Source organism: Trichoplusia ni, chromosome 13 (assembly GCF_003590095.1).
Source record: "Trichoplusia ni isolate ovarian cell line Hi5 chromosome 13, tn1, whole genome shotgun sequence".
NCBI classification, from domain to species: Eukaryota; Metazoa; Arthropoda; class Insecta; order Lepidoptera; family Noctuidae; genus Trichoplusia; species Trichoplusia ni.
Genome location: NC_039490.1, coordinates 671942 through 689828, shown reverse-complemented (window position 1 = coordinate 689828; position 17887 = coordinate 671942). Strand labels below are relative to the sequence as shown.

Genomic DNA, 17887 nt, shown 5'->3' with positions numbered 1-17887 from the left:
AATGACTAGAACACGTTCATGATAAAAACATAGGTATTCATGAGATCTGAATAAATTTAAAATGCAATTTTTATTCAATATCATGATGCAATTCGTAGTTTTTTAGAAACACAGCTCTGTTGCGATCCGAGCCTTGTAACAATGGTAAGGGGCGCAGGCGGCGGCGTTTTGATCATTTTTAAGAGTATTTTCAGATTTTTCTTGTTTAATTTTTCTTCATACTTATTATCTTAATTGATGATAAAAAAATAATAATCGCGCCTAGGGGTGTTTTACGTCGGATACATGAACTATGCTCCTTTTGTAAGACGACTAAAAAATCACCGTGTATATTCAATGATAATTTAAATAAATTACAACAATTGAAAAGGACGACACGTACCTACCCCTTTTTTATTTCCTGGAACTTCGTGCTATTGAACCTGTGTGTTAAAACTTTCAGCTGTAATGCACTTGAATCACAGAATTGCAAAAACTGATATTTAGTTATTGATACTCTCCCTTGATACTTTCCCATCACCAAATTTTTCATTGAACCAATTTAAGCACTCGCTGGATAAAGACATTAATATTATTTTTTAGAGCGCATTCTCTTGGGTTCCCACTCAAGTATATGTAGATATTCCGTAATTTTTACGCACTTTCAAACCCCACAATTTTTAAACTGCTCGAACGGTTTTTGTCAAACACGTCTAAGAATACTTACACGTAATTCCTATTCGGTTTGTTTTGTATTAAAGAATACCAAACAAACCGAATAGAAATCACTCAACCCGTTCGGGAGCTACGATGCCATGTCCGTATGGATTGAGGAGCCACTTTCGATTTAAAAAGGAAGCTCGCCCCCTTATTTAGTAGGGAAATCAATAATTTTGTAGACCGAATTCTGAAATTTGTAGTATAATATGTCTAAAGTTATGTAACTGTGAATGTGGCTCCTCAATCCAAACATCTGAATTGAGGAGCCACCTGAAACACGGAAAGTATTCCATGTATATTTTTGAAAATTTTGTATCATTTAGTAGCAATTGTGTATAGTGTCTACTAAAAATTTGAGCCCAGTACTGTTTATATTCAAGAATATACAATACTTTTAATGTGGCTCCTCGATCTATACACAAGAGCATGAATTGCCATGAAAGTTATTGGTCAATTTATATTCCACTCTAAAGACATTTAGTAGTAAGTGTGTTCGAATTTGTAGTATATGGACAAAGTAGTAGACTGAGCGAATTTAATAAATAAATGCATTTCATTTGGCTCCTCAATCGTGACGTCTGCATAATAAATAATTGACTGTACCTACCTGAGATCAAAACTGAATAAAATACCAGAGACACTAACATTTAGTATAAACGGTCTACTAAATACATATGCACAGATCAACATTGTATATGTTCGGTATCTGAAAAACAAATCACTTCTAAATATTCCTTACGAATTCGCTATTTAGGGTGACCATGTTATATGAATTAAACTAGGATGATTCATTTTTGAAATTTAATTTTTCGACAATATTCTGTATGTTTTTGGAATCCAAAGTTTAGAAGATGCAATTTGTATTGTAGAAGAAAATAACGTTTGCACATCTTGTAACCACCAAACAGTGTGTAAATATACTGTATCAAAAACAGTGTCATTTGAACTAAATGTTTCTACGAGGTTTAGAGTAAACGAGGTACCAGAAACTATAATGATTTCAAGTAGCTTATATACTTTAATAGGCGTTATAGAATTTATCCCTGCGATTAGCGAAGCTGGAATGGGTCACTATAAATGTCACTACCCAGCGAATGATGAGATGTTTTGTTATGATGACTATGATTCTCACTGTAAAATTCATAAAAGCATCGACCAACCAATATTAATTCATTCTTTAACTTATGTCGAAATTGACTAGATACTAAATATCCTAAACCTATGAAGAATCTTTGTACCGAATATTGTCGAAAAATTAAATTTCAAAAATGAATCATCCTAGTTTAATTCATATAACATGGTCACCCTAAATAGCGAATTCGTAAGGAATATTTAGAAGTGATTTGTTTTTCAGATACCGAACATATACAATGTTGATCTGTGCATATGTATTTAGTAGACCGTTTATACTAAATGTTAGTGTCTCTGGTATTTTATTCCGTTTTGATCTCAGGTAGGTACAGTCAATTATTTATTATGCAGACGTCACGATTGAGGAGCCAAATGAAATGCATTTATTTATTAAATTCGCTCAGTCTACTACTTTGTCCATATACTACAAATTCGAACACACTTACTACTAAATGTCTTTAGAGTGGAATATAAATTGACCAATAACTTTCATGGCAATTCATGCTCTTGTGTATAGATCGAGGAGCCACATTAAAAGTATTGTATATTCTTGAATATAAACAGTACTGGGCTCAAATTTTTAGTAGACACTATACACAATTGCTACTAAATGATACAAAATTTTCAAAAATATACATGGAATACTTTCCGTGTTTCAGGTGGCTCCTCAATTCAGATGTTTGGATTGAGGAGCCACATTCACAGTTACATAACTTTAGACATATTATACTACAAATTTCAGAATTCGGTCTACAAAATTATTGATTTCCCTACTAAATAAGGGGGCGAGCTTCCTTTTTAAATCGAAAGTGGCTCCTCAATCCATACGGACATACGATGCCACAGACAGTGAGAAGGATACGGCAGACTAATAACACCCCTCTTTGCGTCGTTTGTTAAAAATTATAGAGCCATATCACTCGGACAATTTCGTCTAATTGTACAAATGCTTATAATTGGTAAAAACCTTTCGGACGTTTAGCTTCCAGAGTCAGCCAAATATATTAACATAAAAGCATCTGTAAACTCAAAAAAACATGACGTGTTTTTGTTAGCAGTGTAATTTTGAATAATTGAATTCTTCCCCTAACGCTACCTGACGGTGGCAGTACGGCTAAGACGCGTTTTTGGACTAAGGTGTTGAGTTTGTCAAGTTATTTCATTGTAATTAAATTAGCTCTAAGTACATGAGTTTTTTACGGGATCTCTCGTAGCAAAATTTCACATGAAAATGTTTTTGATAGCTTGAAGCAATAAAAATTCTTTAAGCGTATCTAAAAAAGATGACTACGAGTAAAGTAGAATTTTCAATTTTGTTACTCTAACATACAATTAAAAATTTGCTTCATCATTGGGCACGACAAACGCTAAAAACCCCTATGTTTCCATAGAACCTATTTTTCTGTTTACAATGCTTGTCAGAAAATATCCCGGTGATAGGATTAGATTTTGGTTATTTGTCATTTGAAGACACTAAGCTCTGAAATTATTTAGGTAGGGCCCATCACGGCGTGATCTGAAATAGTGTAGAAATGAATTCGCCATCACAGTAGAATAATAAACAAGTTACAGTAAATTGCCAGTTTCTAAATTGTCTATTTTCAACGATTCGTTTCTCGACATATCAGCAGTCTGTTTGAGCCGGTGTGTAATTCAATCAAGATCAGGTGTCGCAATTAATCGAATTCAATATAATATTTAGCCGTTGTTCTAGAGAGCCGCTTTTGAACGTGTATATACATCGATGTAACGTACATGGATCGTATTATAAATTGCTTGTAATTGACCGTGTGATGCACCGAGGTTCTAGGAAAATACGAACTAATTGCCTTTGATTTGAGGTAGTGTAATTATCGTATCCGCGGTCAACGGATATATCAGCTTTACTCTATTATGACATTAACGTTACTTTATAAAAAATAATTAATTCCTCATCATAGATTGAACTGAGGTTCTAGATTATGTAATGGCATGTTAGTATTAGTAGGCTGCGCCCCGTTTGTTACACGTACCTTTGAATTATTAAGAGTGTAAACTGCATTCGAGGGGAACGCTTATCGCTGGTATCGGTACTAATCAATAGTGTGTTCTTATTTATGTTTCGTTTGGTCTTTAAAACTACTAATAAATCTGCGACCGCCATTTAAGCATAACTACAGGGAACCAACGAAGCTTGTCCTATAATACTATGTTATTCGATTACCAGAACAGCCCTTGTATAGAATTCCTACGGTCTTTTCTGAAATAGGTTTTTATATGCCTACAATTTCCAGCAATCCGACGGTTTTTAAAAGTGTTTCAAAAAGCGTTATTAACTACGTGAGCGGTAATAGTAAAGCAGTAGGTAATTGTAAATAGAACAGTTATTCATAACTAGATTTGAGTGCTGCTTGTTTCGTGTATAGTGAGGTTACATCGGACGTTTCGTGGTGACAAGTACTACTTATCGTGAGTGTAGGGTTCCTGAAGGTGTTGCAGGTCTGCCGGCTTATTCAGTCGCTCGTATCGATTATTGACTCTAGCTATTCAAGGTTCTAACGTTCTCATGTGTATTTAGTTACTAATAATGTAAAAAATAATATTTATGAATGATAAATAGGTAGAATAACCCCCAAACAACATGTTGTAGTGTCTGGTCTTATTTTTTAATTTGTTATGAAATCAAGTCATTCTTTGAATCGCCTTCGCCAGTGTCGCCCCCTTTTGTAGTGTTCACCTGAAACGAATTCGATAAATATAACACACCGTGATTTTTAGTCGTCTTACAAAAGCAGCCCAGTTCATGTATCCAATAACTAGAACAGGTTCATGATAAAAAAATTGGTATTTATGAGATTTGAATAAATTTAAAATGCAAAGTTAAATAATATATCAAACGCCTGAGCCTCTTCTAGATGATGTTAAGTTTACGACAAAATATCTCTAAATGTCATAAAATAAGCGCATATTTCGTTGGATGCGCTCCGATTGTCTTCGTTCATGAAAGTGGACAGTTATTCGCGTGGCTTTTCGAGGGCGCGTGCATATTTAACCGGCTCGTTAAAGGTCGCAAAGAACCACAAGTTTCGACCGCCTCGTCTGCTGGTAAATCAATATCTACCATAGAAACATAAATTAAAAATCAACATACCATTAAGTCCATTGATCGCAGATTATATGATATCATATTTATTTATAAGTATACTTTAGGACAATAGAAGCAAATTAACGTGATCAGTTTCGTAGAATGTCTGTCTGTCGTGATTGATAGATAATAAGAATATAATCCTCGTAATAACTTATTTTAGCTTATTCTTATCAAAGTACTCGTTTTTAGTATCCTTGTGGCTGATAATCTCGTGGTGAAGGTCAGTGACTTTGGTACAAGCAAAGAGTGGAATGATGTGAGCGCTATAATGAGCTTCACAGGCACCGTCGCCTGGATGGCTCCAGAAGTTATAAGGCACGAGCCGTGTTCCGAGCGCGTGGACGTGTGGTCCTACGGCGTCGTGCTTTGGGAGCTTCTAACACAAGAAGTCCCATATAAAAACTTGGAGACGCACGCAATCATGTGGGGCGTGGGCACGGACACCATATCGCTTCCGATACCTTCCACATGCCCTAGTAGCATGCAACTCCTAATGAACCAGTGCTGGAATCGAACGCCCCGAAACAGGTAACGTACAGCAATCTTTTTTCCTAATAACCCGTTTTTTGTGTATAAATTACCACGACACTCACATTCAACTCAATTCCTGTTTAATAACTCGAAGTAAAATACAAATCTTACATGAATTAAATTAATTTTTCACTTAAACACGTAAACGACTTAACGAAAACCAAACAACAATATCATGTCTAAAACTATTAGGAAGTTCCCTGTGTAAAGCCACCTTTACTATGCACATGCGCATTTACATCCACGCACCGCTATCAGTCAGCGGCGACGGATGCATTACCTCCCGACGTCAGCACAAGTTCCGGTCAGTGTTGTCTTTCCCTCCCGAGCGGGTGCACGGCCCGCTGCGCGCCGCCTCTCCCAACTTTCGCGTGAATTTACGGTCGCTCGGAAATTAATATCCAGTGTTTCTTGTAGGCCACCGTTTAAAATTATTGCTGCAAGTTTAGAAATAGCTGGTGAAGAACTCGCTTCGTTCCCTACCGCTTGTTTTAACAGCACCCAAGCAGAATGGCGACAGGAGGTCCAAGAAAATATGCTGAAACTGTACGCCAGGTTAGTGAGTATTTTAATATTTTAGGAACTTATTAATTATTTTTACAGTAAATAAAAATATTTTTCTGTTTTAACTTGGTGTTTTAAAGGCTAAGAAAAATTATTAACCTAAGAAATCTTGTCGATTTCGTTAAAGAAATTTTGTTTCATAAATAATTCAAAATTATATTTGTTTGTTTCAAATATCTTGTTTTAGATACTTTCACACCAACGATTTTTTATTTGGTACTATTATAGTGTAGAAATTGTTATAAGTATTGGCAGATATTGGGCCTGGGATTTTTGCTACTTATTAGTTTAATGAAGTTGAACGATTATAATCGAACATAATTGTGTGGCGATAAGATTTGGTGAAAATGGTGAAATTTAACCCCATAATACTTTACTTTTGGATAGTTTATAGATTGGTCAAAATTTTATTTTATTGAGTGCTGTATTTAAGTGTTATTTTAGGTATTTTTCTTGACGATGTTTTTGTTCAGGACTACGTTCGTTCCTAAATATTGCGTTTTTTAGTGTATAATCGGTGCGTTAACAGGCAAATATACCTTGTGTTTATTAAGGCCAGTTACATTTTTATGGTTGTTCAAGTAAAAAATCACTTAGGACCCATAAGCTCTTTCTAAACAAATATTTTTAAATTATCAGTAATATACTTCATGGCATGGATTTAAAAGATTTTGAGTCTCTTTTCGGTGCAGCTTAGACTTAGCTGTTTCTATTAAACATTAAATTGATATTTTTCAAATTATCGTATTTTGGACAGTCAGTCAGTCAGTAAATAATGTAGGTAGATAATAATTAATATTATGGGTTGATTGATGAGTGAGACTTGAATAATAGGTAATATTAGATTAGAGACAAAGGGGCAACGGATAGTCTTAAATGATAATAAAGGTTAATGACAGATTGGGTAAATCGATGAGCAGGTGATGAGTGACGGGGAAGATTTATTTATATCTCTATACAAGCTTAGAAAAGAGTCTTTGTGCTTTTAGGTCAAGTACCTATAGACGTGTTTTGATAATGATAACTTTAAGGCGGGTTTCACAAAAGTCACATGTACATACCCAGACTTCGGTATTCATGGATCGCAGAAATGCTTTTTCTACGCGGGTATCGAATATAGCAGGCTATAAATACTTCATACAACTGGAGTCGTTTCCCCTCAAAATTAGAAAATTATAGATCGACTTAAGAGTAACCAGTGATGTAACGTTTGGGTCGCTGGCAAGAATATATCAGCCAAGAAGGGATCATCTGCGTGCGTTATTTCACTCTTTATCAGTAAATGCTAGTTCGAATTGGTGGTAACGAAGCATGTGTTCTTAGGTCTGAGTCGGAGAAGCAAGAGTCTGGCAGTGTGTCAAGCCCCGCGCGGCGTGAGGACCTGCGCAGCGCTCGCGACGTGCGCGTCGTGTACGAGCGGCAACTAAGCCGCGCCAACGAGCTCTACCTCGAGGTCTGCTCCGTGCGCCTGCAGCTGGAGCAGCGCGAGAAAGACCTGCAGCAGTAAGTAACAAAACTATCACACAAAGTCGCTTAGATTTCTTTTTCTAGCCCACCGTGACCCACTGCTGGGCAAAGGCCTCCCCCAAACTTTACAGGATACGAACCAGCCCGCGCGGTAGGCGACCAGCCTATAAATGTCCCTCAGCCAGCTCTCAGCTTACTGCGGGTTGGCTTGATTTTAGATCCCAATATTTGGAGTCCATGTTTCCCCAACGATGTTATCCTTCAACTTTCGTCAGTAGTGTCTTACATTAATTAAGAAAGGTACCTACTTTTGTTGTGATCGAATCTGAGAAGTAACTAACTACATAGAACCTTAGGGCCCACCACTAGCAAGCGCGCACTACACCACTGCACTTCGCGACTGTGTTGTGTTTAGCAGCCTGTGTATGTTCCTGTAGATGCACGAATGGAAAACTTTTTATATTACTGATTAGTTTACGATATTCGAGTTTTAAATTAGCCTTAGCGCTCGAACACATATAGCAATATCTTCGAAAGTTCAGGTCGCGTTGAATTCAATGTGTCTTAACAGGCCGGCCAGCGTGTTTTAGATGTTAGCTGTTACTACAACAGCGACACTACATATAAATCACAATCCGTCTGCTTTTTCAGCGCACTTTTCAAATAATTCGCGAATTCTGATTCAGACTTAAGCCATTGCTTTTAATGATAATAGACTTACAATCGGCAGGCCACAGCTCGATTCTTAGGTGCTTATAGATCATGAACTAAATCCTACGGTACTATGATGTAACGAAAATGTTATACGACATCGAAGTTCATTTCTAGGGCTCCGTAGCCGAATTTCAAAATTACGGAACACTTATGGAATCGCCGTCTGTCTGACTGTCCTTATGTTAGAGCCACATATTTCCGAAACTATAATATGCCCTGCAATAGAACAGTAACGGCTAAACAAAACATAACCTATGCTGTTGAAACTTGGACTGTGAACTCAAAAGTTCTGTATGAGACCTCTTTAGACTAGACTTCTTCTAGATTTTTAATCCAGGTAACATATCCGGGTAGATATCGCTATCAGCGATAACTTCGCCATTGTACCGTTGCGCTGTATGCTATTGATTTTACTGACTTAATTCCCTGGTGTACCTAACTTCCTACAAATATCACCGACATCATTTAACAAGTTAGGCTACTTTTAACTATAAAGAGGTTAGAAGCAAACAAATACAAACACTAATTTACAAATCCTTATAATATCGTGATCGGTTACGATTATACTTGTACTTAATGAATATCGTACCAACCCAGGGCGGTGCTACAGTCGGGCCGCTGGTTTGGGATTCTATTGGAGCATCCATTGTGTCCGAGTGTCCAGTTGAGTACCGCCGCTGTAATCAATTGCAGTTTCGGCGTGCGCCCGGATTAATCAGCAGGGGATGACGGCGAAGCCATGTCACTACCTAACCGTTACAATGATCATAATTAGCGCTGTTTATTACATGTAACGTGTTCCATGTGAGAATTTTAGCCCTTTGATATCGCTTTTGTAATCACTGCACAATAAATAATGTAAAATAATCCAATTCATTCCGAATATCTATTTTTATTTATCGTGACAAAAATTCAAGTCAATCGGTCGGAGTCAAGTTTAACATAAAAGCAATTCACGCGTGTAGTTTAGGGACCATAGATTTGTACTATCAAGCTCATGATGCAGTAACATACGGTTTCGAATTATTTCATTTCAGTACCTACGGTCAGCAATTAGAATCGATGACCAATTGGATTTTAGCTTATTTTTACGAAAATTTGGTGTTAAAGATACTTATTTCCTTGTGTGTGTCCTAATATTAAGTTTTTAATTTGGAAATTAATATAGTTTAAGAAATATTCTAATTTATTTTGCTTTAGTGTTTACATAATCAGATTGAGATTCTATTAATTAACTGTTAAGGCTGTCTGTACATTACTTTACATGCGTCCGCTGGCTACCTCTTACCTCTTACATCGCGGTTACTTTTTGTGGGTTAAAACTACTTCGAAGCATGTTCATGCATACCTAACACTGGCAGAAGTAAAATATCTAAGTTCGCTTAATAGCTATAAAGGTACTAAAAGGAAACTTCCTTATAATACAAGAGCTATGCTTGCTAGCTACCACTTACAGAGAATTTCATTCAAACTCAACATACATATAAGCTGAGCGAGAACATATAGCCAAAATAATATAATTATCCAGCGCATCTTCCTACATACTAACTAGTTTCTTTTTCTCGTGGCCTTTCTTGCATAGTTGTCGGATATATTAGCAAAAAAATGAAATAATGTATTTTGAAAAAGTTTAAAACGTCCGGGTTTTTTTTTAATTCTGAATATAAACAGTTGCACATAAGATTCTCAGAGATTAATTTACTATTACTGTTTTCAGACAATCGTGAATAATAATTTCGAAATACCTATAATTGTAAACCTATCATACGAACTCGCTCTATTACCTACCATATTAACTCGATATAATATAAAATACTAGCTAACCCAGCAAACGATGAATGTATTTTTTGATGCCACGTTATAAATAAATACAAAGATTTCGTAAAAAAAAAATTGTGTCAGCAACCCAGCAAAGTGAAAACACTTAGGGGCATGAAAAATGGATGTTAGCCGATTCTTAGACCCACTGAATACGCATATAAAATTTGGTAAAAATCGGTTGAGCCGTTTCGGAGAAGTACGGTAACTAACATCGTGACACGGGAATTTTGTATATTAGATTATTCTGCTGTAGAATCGTGAAACAGTAATAGTAGCGTAGTAATAATAATAGCGTATTTGTGTAGGTAATAGATTAACACAATGATCATAAAAATCACGATTAAAATGAGCGTTATTTACACCTAAGTTTATTATTACCATAAAAAGGATAAAGCGGCACAACCTTAAAAGGTAGACTGCAGCGGACTCTTTTAAAAACGTTTTGAAGACAATCATTCCCTCATCCATGACTTTCTCGTAACATTAACGATTAATACGCTGCACGCGATTGGACCCCGTTTCTGCTTCTATATATACTAGCAGTTGCCCGCGACTTCGTCCGCGTGGTAAGAAGATAGATATTAAAAAAGATCTACAAACCCGTATTACATCCCTTTGTTCTATAGTCAATAGTTTTAGCAGCGTACGCAGAAATAGGTTTCCGATTTTACACCTTTGGTTAAAACATCGCAATTTTCTTACGGAACCCTCATATTTTTGAGAATATTATTGCCTACGTTCAGCGGGACTAATGTAGCTTCTCAACAGTGAACGAGTTTTTTAAATCGGTCCAGTAGTTTCGAAGCCTATCGTGTCAAACAAACAATCAAATCTTTCCTCTTTATGATATTAGTATAGACTAGCTTTTCGCCCGCGGCTTCGCCCGCGTCGATGTCGGTTATATCGCGATTCCAAGAGAACTCTTCAAAGGTCCGGGATAAAAACTATCCTATGTTCTTTCTCAAGGTCAAGTCTGTCTCTGTACCAAATTTCATTAAAATCGGTTCAGTGGTTTAGACGTGAAAGCGTAACAGACAGACAGGCAGAGTTACTTTCGCATTTATAATATTAGTAGAGATGGCTTTTTTCAATACATGGACTATCTAAAAACTTGAGTCTCAAATCGAACCAATAGTTCATTAGATTAATGCCTTCAAACGAACTAACTGTTCATTTAGTTCATTTCAAGGCATCAATTCGGTTCGGTTTATAAGAAGATTTACTTCATTCATGCATGATTCTCTACTCGTCAAGATTTTCCATTTGATACCAATGTTTAGGGAGTAGCGGCAGAATAAATTCTCGGTTTACCTCATACGTAGGTCCTAAGATTAGTACCGATAAATTCACCTTTAAAATCCAAATAAAAAACAAAATCTTTAGATACGAAGAATAGCTACGATAGCGCGTTCATATACACAAAGACGCGCCTACCTTATAAAATCTCGTCTTTTTAAATGTGCCTAGATTATGTATACACCTTCTACCTCCGTAGCAAAGTACATAAAAAACCATTTAAGTGACATAATATAAGTTTACATTACGATCAAACTAATGTACACATCATCTTCCCTGACTTTCGCTTTAGTAATATTTGTGTGATTAGTGTTACACTTACGGCACACTTAGAACACTCTCAGGCTGAGTGAGTTTGTACACGTTACTGTAGCCGGGTTAGAAATATTAACTATTCTAATATTACAAAGGGATATTAGGAAAAGATTTGTTTGTTTGTTTGACACGAATAAGCTTCGAAACTACTAGACCGATTTGAAAAATTCTTTCACTGTTGAGAAGCTTATTATCCCCGCTGAACATAAGCTAAAATTTATTGCTTAGAAAGATATTCGGATTCCGTAAGAAAATTGCGATATTGTAACCAAAGGTGTAAAATCGGAAATCGGTTTCGTATAGTTTTAGATATTACTGGTTTATTTCAAAGAATATTTCAGTGTTAGATAGCACATGGATGCGGAAGGCGGAGGACCGGGTGTTGTGGCGTAAATTGGGAGAGGCCTATGTCCAGCAGTGGACTATGATTGGCTGATTGATTGATTGATTGAGATAGCACATTCATTGAGAAAGGTTCCGCTACGATTAATAGGCGCAGAGCAGTAATGAAATATCTTACAAATAAGGTCAGAAGTTGGTGGACTCTAAAGAACGAGTCAGTTTTCTAAAAACCTTAACTAATATCTTCTTACCACGCAGACGAAGTCGCGGGCAGCTGCTAGTAGCACTGCAGTTTTATTACTAATAAAACTGCAGTGAATTGAGTTGAGAGATCGTGATTTAATGACTACAAATGCCTATCGATGTTACGCTGCGCCTTTGCTAGCGAAAAGGGTTTTAATCATTTCGGTTAGTGGCCAAACAATGTCTTCGAAAGTTTGATGTACACCTATGTTGTGGATCAAGGGATAGAAGCAGAGAAGTGCTGAGCGCCATTTCAGCAGTCATAATCGTAATTTCATTTTACCAAATGTAAAAAATATATTTATTTCGAGAATCGGAACGTGACATTGAACAAATTAATGAACAAAGCATTAAAAATGCGGCTATTGTTTGGTTTAACTAATATTTCGGAAACAAATGAGTGAACGAAGCATTATGCGGATAATGTTTAGTTTAACGTTTTCGTTCGATCTTATTTTGTAATAAAAAAAAATAAGTATCTATTATTAGTGTAGTGTGTCGACTTAAACCGTTACTAAAATTATTTTTGTAATATGACCGTATGCAACTCCTATTCAGACATAGCGAAACCATCTTCCAAAGATGTAATAGACTGATGAATACGCTTTAGAGCCTAGAGTCAGAGGTCAGTCCCGTCCAACAGTAGGCACATAATCCTTTGCTCTCGACTGTCACAACTTTATTGATCGTTGAAAGCCATTCATTTCTGGCTCGCCTTACTATACCATCCTTCAGCCTGTAATACCCAGCCAGACCAGTCAATCTGTTTGTTGCATGTGGATCCATTACGGAATACTATCTTCGATTCAACATTGTAAATAGTGTACTATCTGTGTGGATACATTATACTTCCTATGTCAGTTTTGTGGTGGCTAAGAAACTTTTAAATAGAATTATTTGTTTACGTTAATTCTCCTGTTGAAATAAATACCCGTTTAGTAATTCGTTCAGTTTTAGAAACAACGACAAAGCCCTCGAGGCTACATCTCTGGATTGTTTTGGCTTCAAGGCTAAACCTGTTTTTTACACCTTAGCGTAAAGATTATAACTATACTAGCTGACCCAGGAAACGTTGTTTTGCCGATTTTTTTTCTAGACGTATGTATGTATTTTTAATGCTACATTATAAAAAAAATAAAAACAAACAATATCGTCCAAAAATCAAAATATTTTTTTTAGTGTGACGAACCCTTATCACTTAGGGGTATGAAAATTAGGTGTTAGTCGATTCTCAGATCCACTGAATACGCATATAAAGATTGGTAAAAATCGGTTAAGTCGTTTCGGAGGAGTACGGTAACTAACATCGTGACACGGGAATTTTATATATTAGAAGAAGATAACAATATGTTCAACTTCAAACTGATATTACCTTTAAACGACCAGCGTCTACAATTGAAATAATATAATAGTTGTACTATGCGATTAATTTGTGGACCTATCGCTGGTAACGCACGATCCCCGTTATAGTTAGTTAATTGTTATATTTAAAAAATAGCTGTTGCCCGCGACTTCGTCCCCGTGGTTAGAAGATGAAAGCCCTCGAAGATTAATATTTTTCCCCGTTTTTGATACATTTTTCCATTGTATCTTCGCTCCTATTAGTTGCAGCGTTATGTTATATAGCCTCAAACCTTCCTCGATTAATGGTCTATTGAACACAAATAGGATAAATTAAAATAACATAAAGATATATATTTCCACAAAACATCGCAGTGTAGTCAATATAATAGGGCAGAAACATCACTCTAAATGAGCTTTTGTTGACAGGCGAGAACTCGCTCTGAAAGCCTGCCGTTGCGGAATCCGCCGCAACCTCAAATATCACCACCAACCGACGACAGAAACCTCGAGTGACATGCCGATGCTACCGTTAATGGACTCGCGGCGCCGCTTTTTCAAGAAGGACAAGGAGAAGAAGGAGCCGTCGCAGGTGATCGTGAGCTTTAACGAGAAGGGCGCTTGCAAGACGGTGTCGGTGGCCGTGCCCGAGAGCGCCGTCAGCAAGGTCATGAAGGACGTGACCTGCATGTGCAAGACCAGCGCCGCACAGAGCGCTGAGAACAACAACTTGCCCGTCAAGATGAAGGACACCGTCGTCGAGCAGAACGGGAACATAGACATCAAGCCCAAAGGTAGGCGTTTCGACAACTACCGCAATAACATCCCCGACATCGCGCACGTGTAAGCGCGCACACAACAACACTATGTTAGCCTCCCCCCCCTCCTTCGTAGTCGTGTCAGGAAAGGACCACCTTCAGGAATCTCTGTCTATCAACTTAAGTGTTACCGAGTCTCATAGATTAAGCTGTGTTCCCAATATAAAAAACCCAAAAAAATACTCAATGTCTAGATGTTTTTGATTTAAGGAATATCAATCAACCTTTTAGTAAAGGATTACATGCAAAATGAAGACATGAATTCCAGCTGTCCCGTCGCAAATTGATTAATCTGATAAATGTGTTTAGCTGTTAACAAGATAGATTAGGTGAAGGTGTTGCGTTACAACTTGCGATCACTTCGGCAGAGGGTCTTGTTTTACTTGCGCCAAGAATAATGCCTCTAGTTAGTAAAATATGTGTGTCATTTGTATGAGATGGTATTGCTCTATTATGTTGCTCTCTAAATGAAGAACTGTAGCAACGGTCTCGCGGCCATCCTGTCGACGACTGTACCGGGCTTTAATATGTCATACATAATATATGTTCTTATAATAAGTTCCATATATTAGTGTTTAGAATATCGTCAAAATTTGAAAATGGGTCCTTTCCTCCCTTTGTTTAGCGGACTGAATGGTTGGCCTAACTTGCCAATTTCCATATATATATGTTTTGGTTCAGAACTCCGCTTACTCTGATTCAACTACACCTTAAATCACTAGTTCATTGAACTTGAAACAGGGGTTATAGCTTTTAGCGACTTTGCATATTGAAGATGCGAATTTGCGATCGTTATTACATTCAGTCCGCTGCTAGTTAATAAGTAGATAATGTTAAGATAATAAACAGTATGTATTATGTGTATATGTATGAATCAGTTACTATCCATTATATATTTTACTCCTCAATTTGATTCAACATAACTTGCGTCTGTCACTACAAGTTACTCCTGTCTTACGGATTTCATACAAAATTTCTTCAATAGACAAAACAGGATGCGCAACGATACCACAGTATTATTAAATATCATATAAAGTGACTGATTTTGTTTATTCTAATATTAAGTAAAACGAAAAAGGCATAATTTTGATTTAATGCTTTTTATGTAAAGTATAAAGTTCGGTGGAGGAGGCTGGCTGAGTCAGTCCCTCCTCGCACGAAACCGAATGTACTTCGTGAGGCGAGTCGTCTTTCGGCCACTCACGCTCCCCATTTAGGTATAGTCCCTATTTTTGTAACTAAACTAAAGGATATTGATCTACTCATGTCTCGTAATATTTTTATAACATATTTTTTGCTAAGCGTGCCGCGATTGCACTGCTCCATACCATCTGAGGCAACCTGACTGCCTGGACACTGCTTAGTCTTGGTTTTATAGTTCATTTTTAGCTAAACTAGAACTGCGGCTTGTACAGGTTTCTCTGTAAATAAACTCTAGCATAATAGCTCACGTGCTGTTGCGATTATATATATTTGGTTTTTAAATATATGTTTTTGATAGTCGTTTACGTATGCGGGCATAGCTGATAAATGGAATCATTACAACAGGTTTCTGCTCTATACAGCCGGTACAATCTTACTTGCACTCATTGCGATATCTGAGTAATAGCTGTTGTGTATTTAAACTTGTTTAAATAGTATATATTTCTTGCTTAAGCTATATTTCCGCTGGCCTAAAACTTACAACGAATTAGTTTTCTTTTTAATATCGTAGTTTATTCTTAGATAATTTAGTGGTTTCTATTGAAATCAATTTATATATAGTTATGTAACATCATATCTTGTGACGCCGTGCGATGTATGCTGTGTAAACTTGCAACTAAATTAATCAATTTCTAGAAATCCTACTGTTTTATGATAAACCATTTATGAGCTATGCTCGATGCGCGACTGTACATATTTCTTTACTGGACTATGTTTGTTATATGGATTTGAAATCGGTTACTTACTTGTATGTTAGTGATTCAATTATCTTTTTTTAATTGTGATATTTTTTTTTCGTTTGTTTGATTTTATGTTTTATCGAATTTTCTTTATCGCTTTCAAACCAAAATTAGAATCGATTTAGGTATACGACTGCTAGTCTTTATAAATTGTCTCGCGAACTTAACTTACGATACGCAAAAAATATGTTACCAAAGACATTAGTGTTATATATACTAACTAATTTATTTGAACCGATTATCCGGGTTCCGTACAAAGTGATCGGGCTGCTGTCCAAGCAGTTCCCTAGTCGTAATGTTTAGTTTACACGACTTAGTCCCAAATTATAGATCTCGGAAATGTTTGCATTTATTTTTTGTATTATTAGGTTATATTTTTTATGTGCGGAACCGTTTGCTATACCAGCGTGTGTGGACTGGGCCGAGGTACCCTTCAACACATTCCTAGTTTGGCGTCGACTTTCGAGCGACGTCACGAGACTCGCGCGTCCAGTTCGCTTTAACACCTGGTATCGTACACATGATTCACCTTTATTTATAAGTAAAACTATTTTTTTATAAAAACTACGAAAATGTATAGACTGCACTTAGTCTGATATTTTTGACACTATTTACTATTTACTGATAACTCGTTACTGTGACATTTTGGCACTGTACTCGCGCCTTCAGATTTGTTGGTACTCAGCACTCTTTACGTGCTGTACATTTCGATCATGTACAACTTAGATGAAATGTTTTATTGAGACGGACGCTGGACGGTGCCAATTTGCCATCCTGTAGCCAAACCTCACTGACCTCTAAACTCTACGTATTGTTAGGTTTCACAACTGTTATAAACACTGCTTTAGGTTAGACTCCATCACTACGCCCTAAGAGCTCGCGTCAAGTGATATCACTCGCATTCTTACAAAGCGAGGTGGAATCTTATCCAGTATTTATAGCAGCTGTGGTTGGTAAAAGAAGGTTGTAAGCGGCTGAAGAGTGCCGAGCTAGCTGCGGCGTACGACCATCAAGTGCGTACTGTATTCACACTCGAGCCAAGTTGTAACTGGTCTCTTCAGCTTCTAGTGATATCGAATTTCAATTATGATTGTTCCCAGGGTCTGTAAGTCCTAGATTTTAGTTCGTAACTTATATTTAATTTGTACATTTATTGCTCAGTTATGTTTAATGAGTTCACCCCTGGCCCTGGAATAGTTTAGTCTGATTTATAATCTACTTAAATATATACCTATATATATGTATAAAAAATCGAAATATGTATGTCATTGTATGGAAATAAATATTATTATCAATAGTCTGTTGTTTTTTGCCTTTGTTGTATCTAGTTTCAGTATTTATAAAAAAAAACTAATGATGTAGTTAGTAACTAATGGTCAAAAATGGCGAAAAGCGAGCTCGACGTGGATGGTAAGTTATTCTGTAAGTATTATTATACACATACTTAAGCTAAATAAAATTATTAACTTATTGAATAAAATAATTAGCGACTTTCGCTTATAACTCTTTTATATATAGTTCTACGACAAAAACCT

The 17887-nt window shown here is 36.5% G+C and overlaps 1 protein-coding gene across 1 annotated transcript in view; it reads left to right on the top strand.

The window, feature by feature from the left end:
- The window catches only part of LOC113499874 (mitogen-activated protein kinase kinase kinase 12-like), a 33133-nt gene extending 15482 nt beyond the window's left edge, over positions 1 to 17651 (top strand). Inside the window, 4 exon segments of the mRNA XM_026880454.1 lie at positions 5147 to 5485; positions 5906 to 6043; positions 7376 to 7555; positions 14021 to 17651. Coding sequence (XP_026736255.1) covers positions 5147 to 5485; positions 5906 to 6043; positions 7376 to 7555; positions 14021 to 14438 — 1075 coding nt within the window. The 3' untranslated portion in view covers positions 14439 to 17651.
- Positions 17652 to 17887: the final 236 nt, after the last annotated feature.